Consider the following 8,773-nt stretch of genomic DNA (forward strand, 5'->3'; position numbering starts at 1 on the left):
TCCTACAGGGACAAATTGTTAGGGACTTCACATTTTATTTTGGCTAGGTAGGGGCACATTCCTTTTTACCCACTTCGTCTCTCATGCCTGTTCACCCCCTATGGACCAGAGCAATGTTTACATTTCTGCTATGCACTTTTTTATACTTTGTTTATTTGGTGATACCTTTGTCATTACTTAAGGTAACAAGGAAATTCTGTACATAAACTGTTTAACCACTTAAGGACCGAGCCTCTGAGATTTGGTGTTTACAAGGTAAAAACTGTTTTTATTTGGCTTTAAAATTACTTAGAACCCCCAAACACACATTATAATTATATTATATAATAATATATATATTGTTTGGGGGTTGTCATGCCGTATTTGAGCAGCAGTCTTACAAGCGCACTTTTTTGAATTAAAAAAATAAAACAGTAAAGTTAGCCCAATTTTTTTTTTTTTATATTGTGAAAGATAATGTTACAGTGAGTAAATCGATACCCAACACGACGCTTCAAAATTGTGCCCACTCGTGGCAACATATTTTACCCTTAAAAATCTCCATAGGCAACGTTTAAAAAAAAAAAAAAAAAAAAAAAAAATCTACAGGTTGCATGTTTTGAGTTACAGAGGAGGTCTAGGGCTAGAATTATTATAATTATTATTATCACTGTATTTCATATGCGGGCGCTGTTCACTTATGCATTGGCTTCTACCCGTGAGCTCGGCAGGGCGAGGCGCATTTAAAAAAAAAGGTTTTATTTTAACACTGTTCTTTTAAAAAAAATAAAATTGTGTCACTTTTATTCCTATTACAAGGGATGTAAACATCCCTTGTAATAGAAAAAAAGCATGGCAGGACCTCTTAAATATGAGATCTGGGGTCAAAAAGACCTCAGATCTCATATTTACACTAAAATGCAATAAAAATAAAAAAAGTCTCTTTAACCACTTCCCATCCAGGCCAATTCTGACATTTCGCTCCTACATGTAAAATTAATAATTTCTTTGCTAGAAAATTACATAGAACCCCCAAACATTATATACTTTTTTTTTTTAGGAAAGACCCTAGAGAATACATTGGTGGTCATTGCAACTTTTTATCTCGCACGGTATTTGCGCAGCAATTTTTCGAACACTTTTTTTTAGAAAAAAAAAAAAAGAAGAAGAAGTTTCATGCTTTAAACATTAAAGTTAGCTCAATTTTTTTGCATAACGTGAAATATGAAGTTACGCTGAGTAAATAGATACCTAACATGTCACGCTTCAAAATTGCACACGCTCGTGGAATGGCGCCAAACTTTAGTAAAAATCCCCATAGGTGATGCTTTAAAAAAAAAAATTACTGGTTACATGTTTTGAGTTTCAGAGGAGGTCTAGGGCTAGAATTATTGCTCTGACTCGAACGTTTGTGGCGATACCTCACATGTGTGGTTTGAACACCGTTTTCATATGTGGGCAGGACTTACATATGCATTCGCTTCTGCCTGCGAGCACACGGGGACCAGGTGCTTTACATTTTTTATTGTTATTTTATACCTTTATTTAGTTTGACACTTAAAAAAAAATAAAAATTTTGATCACATTTATTACTATTACAAGGAATGTAAACATCCCTTGTAATAGGAATATGGCACGATCGGTCCTCTTTACAGTGAGATTTGGGGTCAATAAGATCCCACATCTCACCTCTAGGCTGGGAAGCCGAGATAGTTTAATTTTTTTTTTTATCTCGGCTTCCCAGCCGAGGAGGTGCCATTTGTTTGAATGCAGAGGCCGGGCGTGACATCATAACATCACGCTCGGCCTCCGAACGATTATAGAGACTACGGCGACCATCTGGTCCGCCTGAAAGCTCTATGGTAAACATCCGAGGTTGGCGGAACTATTCTCCGACTCACCGATGGAAGCGGTGAGTCGGTAGAAGCACCGGAGGGCGGCAGGTGAGGAGACGTCCCCTCTCGCCACCCATAAGAGCGATCAAGCGGCGGAAAAGCCGCTATGATCATTCTTATGGTAATCGCCGGCTGAAAAAAGACGGCTGAAAAAGACGATATCGGAATGATGCCTGCAGCTGCATTCAGATATACCCGCTCAAAGTCAAGGACGTCATAGGACGTACCTTGGGCGGTATGAGGTTAAGAGCTATGGGTGGAAGTGACGTTTTGACGTCGCTTCTGCCCTGCAATAGTATGGAGACGGGTGGGGGGCCATCTTCCCTTCACTCGTCTCTAGGGTTGTCCTGATACCACTTTTTTAGGACTGAGTACAAGTACAGATACTTTTTTCAAGTACTCGCCGATACCAATTACCGATACTTTTTTTTTTTTTTTTTTAGGCCCCTGATATCTCCCCCTTGAGACAGAGAAAGAGACCGAGGATAGAGATTCCCCAGTCCCTTTCTCTGCAGCCTCAGCTGCACGGAGAATGAATGGAGAGAAGACAGCGGCTCCTCTCCATTCATAGACTGAGACATCGTAATCACAGGAGATTACAATGTTTCAGTTATGTGAATGGACAGAGTCAGCTGACTCTGTCCATTCACACAGCAGAGGGGGACAGCGGAACAGAGGAGGACAGCGGAACAGAGGGGGACAGCGGAACAGAGGGGGCATGGAGAATGAGGTGACAGTCAGCGGTGAGCGCGTGTGGGGGAGTTACAAGCACCGATCACTGCTGTATGTCACTAAGCAGCTGAAAGCCGCGGGGGGGGAGAAGCTTGTAACTCCCCCACACGCCGATCACTGCTGACTGTACAGGTATCGGCGGAAGCATCGGGAGCATTTGCCCGAGTAAAAATAATTGGGCAAATGCTCGGTATCGGGACAACCCTACTCGTCTCCATACCTTACAGGACCCAGGTCCCGATTCCCGCTACCGACGGCTCCGGGGGGACCAGAGCATGGCAGGAGGGGGGGGAGGGGCAAATCCGACGCAGAGACAACATTTATCTGAAAGCGGACCGCCCGCTGAAGAAGAGGATACTGGGGTTAGGGCAGCTAACTGCTGCCGTAACAATGATATCCCTCTTCAAAAGTACTGACGTATAACGACGGTGGGCGGCCCTTAAGTGGTGAAGGACAAATAAGGCTTTCTTTTCACGATATTGTTTTGCAACAATAATTTTTTTGTGGTAATCCTCAGAAAAAACAAACACACAAACAAAACTAAGTAAAAAAGCACCATTTTTGAGCAGTGTTAGTTTAAATATAAATGGTCTTACTGCACATAAAAAGTGTGCATTATATTGTGTAACTTGTCCTGTTTAAAATGAAAATAAGGATTCTGGTAAAATGCATTGCAAAGTTATTTACAAAAGGCTTTTTTTTTTTTTTTACATGGGAAATGTGTAAAAATGTTAACAAAAAAAAAAAAGTTTAAATATTAATAGAATAAAAACAAAGATCAACAGGAAAATAACAGTTGAAGGGAGGAGAATAAGGAGTTAATTGGGGAGGATGAGCATAAACTAAGGGGTTAAACAGAGGAACATTTTATTTAAAAAGATCTGCAGATCAAAGTTCATTCCCTTGATCCACAGATGAATGAACAGAATGGATACAAACACAACAATATGTTACTTATGTTTCTATATTGCATTTGGAGCAGTGTCATTTATAAAACAGACTTTTTGACAGCTGTCTACCCCTTCTGTGAGTACACAGCAATCCGAAATGTGATTATTCAATGCCAACAATTACTGTATACTGGGGGAGGGGGTTCCAGCAGGGCAGAGGCACTGGACATGCTACACACATCCTGTGTACAATGACAACTTTTTTTGGGTACGTGTAGCATGTCCAGAGTCTAAAACTAGTTAAAACACTAGTTAAAAAAAAAAAAAAAAAAAACACACTGCAAAAAAATACACATCTTTTTCATTGCTTTAGCTAAGGGATTCTTGCTGTAACTTTATTTGTAATATGGTCTTTCAAAGAACTTCAAGACACAAACAGGTACCCACGAGTGAAAATATCTGTAAAAACGTGTCTACAGCACCCAGTCAGACTTACCTCAAACTCCTTAATGAAATACCGTGTTTCTCCATGGATAACTGGCCGGTGATCCAACAGTCTAGAATGGATCTCTCCAACATCTGTAAAATTATTGCATGAATTAATAAGGGAATATTAAAAGGGTCATTGATATATTAGTGTTTTTCCATTCCGAACAATTGTAACCTGCCCACAAAGCTGGTTTGCCACACATCTACACAGTGCCATTAATTACAAGCCTTTAAAAGAATAACTTTCGTAATATAATCATTTACCACCTCAATACCAGGCAATTCCACCTCCTTCCTGCCCATGCCAATATTTCAGCTTTCAGCGCTGTCACACTTTGAATGACAAAATGCGGTCATGCAACACTGTACCCAAATACATTTTTATCATTTTTTTTATTTTAGACAGATAGAGCTTTTTTTGGTGGTATTTAATCACCACTGGGTTTTTTCTAAACAAAAAAAAAAACAAACAAACCACCACCTCTCTTAGTTTCTGTTATAAAATTGTGAAAATAAGTAATTTCTCTTCTTTACTGACGGGTCTGCACTAATAAATCAGGCAACAATGATTAGTACCCTCATTATCAGTGTAAACAATGTACTCACTGTGCCCTGTCAGACTTGCCAGTTATCGGCTCTCCTTTACTCACACAGACACAGTGTGTGAGGAAATGAATGCTAAAGTGGGGTTCCACCCAAAAAACAAAAATACCTGGAAAAATTCTTAAAAAAAAAAAAACAAAAAAACATTTGGATATTTTTATTTTTTTTTACTTACCTCTAAATGCCTGTTGCTAGGTGGTCCCTCGTAGTCTGCCTGTTCCTCTGCCTGGGCTGGTGACATCACTTCCCCCCAGGCACAGGAAGGGCTCCGCTCTGCTCCCTCCCTCCTGTCAATCATCTGGGACCCATTACAGGTCCCAGGTGATTGAGCGGCCAATCACAGCGCGCGGCGCCGCTCGCGCATGCGCAGTGGGTGCCAGACTGTGAAGCCACAGCCTGGCGCCCACAGTTGAAATGCCGGCGCCGAAGAGCGAAGGGGGGGGACGAGCGGGGCTTCGATCCCCCGCATCGCTGGACCCAGGGACAGGTACGTGTCCAATTAAAAGTCAGCAGCTGCAGTATTTGTAGCTGCTGACTTTTAATTTTTTTTTTTTTTTTTGACGGCCCCCCTGGGTGGAACTCCTCTTAATAACTGGTAAGTCTGTTTACATGTGATTGGACACACCTGATCCTGATCACATGGTAAAAGGCCACCTCGATTGGCCATTTACCCTGATCTGTGATGCACTCACAAGATAAAATAAGACATGCATCATAAAAGCCTTTCCTCCACCATGGCCGCTGTAAGATCGAATAGTGGATAGCATCCAGTGAATCTCACTGACAGCTGGAATGCCCCAGGAGCCGAGGGCCGGTCCAGCCGGGGCCGCACGCTGTAAGAGACACCGCAACATCAGGAAAAAGGCAACCAGGAAGGAACATGTGTCACGGTTGCCAAGACTACACGTTTCGGAAGGCGTGGCCTCCTTTGTTGAGTCACCACGCCTTTTTTTTTGCTTTTCAGACGCGTGGCTTCCTTTGTCAAGTCACACCCACCCTGCAACCAACGTGTAATATATACAGACAACCCAACTCCTCCCCTAGCTAGGGTCTTAAAAGGGGCCATGTACAGAGAGGGAAACTATTTTGCTTAAAACAAGTGGTGCAACAGCAACCATGTTAAAAATTTATAATATTAATAATAAACCGAATGTCATTGAAATGTATAGTCTACACATTTAAAACTGTGCTGTTCCTACTTTAAAAAAAAAAAATCAAGCTATACTATAACTAAAAGCATTTTTTTTTTTTAGTTTTGGATAAAGTTTTGAGGGATTAGAATGCATGCCAAGTTTTGGGTTTCCACCAGAATAGGAATGCAAGAGAAATATTTGAATGGGGACACCAGTTCTGGTGACCACTAGAAATTCCCTCACATTGGAGGGATTTCCTCTTACTTCCTGTTTTTGCTATAGGACAGGAAGTGAAGAGAAAATTTCCCTAATGGGACACAAATGACAAAAAAAAAAAACCTGACTGGGCTATAATAACCCTTCATTACTTTATCCAAAATGAAAAGAAAAAAAATGCCTTTAGTCCACCCCCACCATCCCACCAAATGTCCAAGCTTCCATCAGATCCACATTGTGCGACCGATGGGAGGACGCTGCAAACTTTCCTATCCAATTCTTTACCTTTTTCTGCAGATGCATGGAAAAAATCCAATTTATTTCTATGCGCTGATATATATGGAAACAATACTAGTATAAATATATGAATCCAGTAAACACATATATAAAAATGTCCAAAAAGCATAACAACATATAAACACTATAAATAAAGTGTTCATGCTCCGTGATATTGCACTCAGTCCTCAATGAGGTTATGTCTATAACATGTACCAATAATAGATGATCTCTTTTTGGGAAAGAAAGGGATTTTCAACATTTCCAGGAGCAAGGGACCAGCCAGGAGAGTGTGCAGTAGGGAGGTGGCCAGTCTGTGTAGTCCCCCATGGGTCAATGCTGGAACATTACATTTTTTGTCACCATTAGGAAGCCCTTCCTAATAGATAAAATGCAGCTTACACCAGAGTGAGCGCACATAGACAGGAAATGGCTACAAAATGGTTGCAGTAGATCAGCAGCACTCATAAAAACAAATAACATGGTACGGCTTATGATACACAGTGCTTTAACACACTAAAGCGCACCCAGTTAGAGTTTATGTCTCCTTTAAAAGAGAAATGTATTTATTTTTGCAAGAAATCATACCTAGGTGCCCCCACCGGCTCTAAGGCTAAGAACTGACCGATCCGACCGCAGTGCCTAATCACAGCACAGCCGGTGCACGTAATTTTAGAGCCTAAAATATTTTTTTCTAAACAAGTCTGCAAAAACAGCTCTGGCAGTGAAAGGGTTAGATAAAGTAAATAATAAAGAAAAAAAAAAAAGGGGGGGGGGGGGAATAGTAAAGCCCTGGCTCACACCAGTGCAGCTTGTCATGCAACTTGACAGTTTGAAGTCACATGCCTAATCGCATCCCATTTGCGGCAATGGAACTGTTTAAATCTTGAGGCTCAGTTCACACTGCTACAACTTGGGATCCGACTTGTGAGACCCCAAGTCACATGACATAGGATCCGACTTGTGAGACCCCAAGTCACATGACATAGGATCCGACTTGTGAGACCCCAAGTCACATGACATAGGATCCGACTTGTGAGACCCCAAGTCACATGACATAGGATCCGACTTGTGAGACCCCAAGTCACATGACATAGGATCCGACTTGTGAGACCCCAATTCACTAAGTCCTCCACCTTAGGAGCTATGCCCAGATCTCTCTCCGATGCCTCCTGAATGCAATGGTGTGCACTGCCCACGTGTTAAAACAGGCTCTAAGGCTCTGTGCCCACTAGTGTAACTCCAAAGTCATTAAACTTTACACTCTCTGGCACTCCAGTTGCATCAAAGTAGCGGAGGAGCTATTTTTAAGCCCCATTCACACCAGTGCGACTTGTCATGCAATTTGACAGTTCCAAATCGCATGATAAGTCGCAACCCATTGCCAGCTAGGGAACTGTTCACGTGGCTCATGTCAGCAGCGAATATGAAAAAGGTTTCTGCGCTACTTTTGACCAATTTCATTGCGACTTGCGTAGACTTCTGTTCAATGAAGTCACAGTGAAATGCGGCTCTAAAATAGCACAATGTCAAAGCTGCACCGGTGTGAACCAGGGCCGCATAGATTGGAACGGGTGCCATTAAAAGTGTCCATGACAAGTCACACTAGTGGGAACACAGGCTTTTTTTTTTTTTTCCCTCACCTTGCTGCATCTCCAGGACCGGAAGTAAAGATAAATCTCCCTGTGGGGACACTGACAGGAGATGTGAACCCCTCCACACTGATAATGACAATGCATTCCACTACCACACACAGTCCTGATGGGTGGGCATGTCTAGGTGTATGTGACTCCAATAACATATGAGCAATACCCCCACAGGCCGTCCCTGCTCTGTTTGCCATACCCTTAATTATAAGTTGAGCTGCTGGTGTCACAGAATAGACGTTGTCCCTGGCTCTGGGGCTCGCCGTGACCGGAGAAGAGGCAGCTCTAGAAGGTGAAGTACTCATGTTCCTGGAGGAGACAGCTGACCACCATGTCACATGACCAGAGCACACCCCGCGCTCACCGTGCACGGAATCACCCCACCACTACAGCCGTGGAACGCAAAACACACACCGTGATTGGATACGGAATGGATGCGTGCTTAGCCAGCCGCGGCGCCTGATTGGTGGGCTCGTATGGCACGCCTCCATCTGTTTCAGGAAGTGGTGTATTTCTATAGAAGGTTGAGCAGAGCGTAGCCACACAGGAGGAAAGGAGAATAGTAAAAAGTGTTTAACAACGTTCTGAAATACGTAACCCTACAAAGAAAAAATGAATTGGGTTTGCTGAGCAAATTATTATTAGTATCAGAAATGATTAACAATATTTATTCTTCACATTTGTGTGATACAGGAATCGCACCACATTCCTGTACACATCGCATGCGATGTCTGTGCTCTGCGATTTCTGCAATACCTTTTTGTATGGCTGGAATCACATCCACACCAAAAGGGTGCAGGACCCTTTTTTCCCCTGCTCCTGAATCGCGTCGCATGGGTGGAACTAGGGTTGCCACCTCATCCCTTTAAACCCGAACACATATTAATTACACAGGTTCTGTGGCTGGTTAAGGT

General features: G+C 42.5%; 1 protein-coding gene across 1 annotated transcript in view; it reads right to left on the reverse strand.

Moving 5' to 3' along the window:
- The window catches only part of BLOC1S5 (biogenesis of lysosomal organelles complex 1 subunit 5), an 89,371-nt gene extending 81,076 nt beyond the window's left edge, over positions 1 to 8,295 (reverse strand). Inside the window, exons 1-2 of the mRNA XM_073631029.1 lie at positions 8,059 to 8,295; positions 3,993 to 4,075 (exon numbers count right to left, since the gene is read on the reverse strand). Coding sequence (XP_073487130.1) covers positions 3,993 to 4,075; positions 8,059 to 8,164 — 189 coding nt within the window. The 5' untranslated portion in view covers positions 8,165 to 8,295. The remainder of the gene's footprint in view (positions 1 to 3,992; positions 4,076 to 8,058) is intronic.
- Positions 8,296 to 8,773: the final 478 nt, after the last annotated feature.

Source organism: Aquarana catesbeiana, linkage group LG05 (assembly GCF_042186555.1).
Source record: "Aquarana catesbeiana isolate 2022-GZ linkage group LG05, ASM4218655v1, whole genome shotgun sequence".
Taxonomy (NCBI): domain Eukaryota; kingdom Metazoa; phylum Chordata; class Amphibia; order Anura; family Ranidae; genus Aquarana; species Aquarana catesbeiana.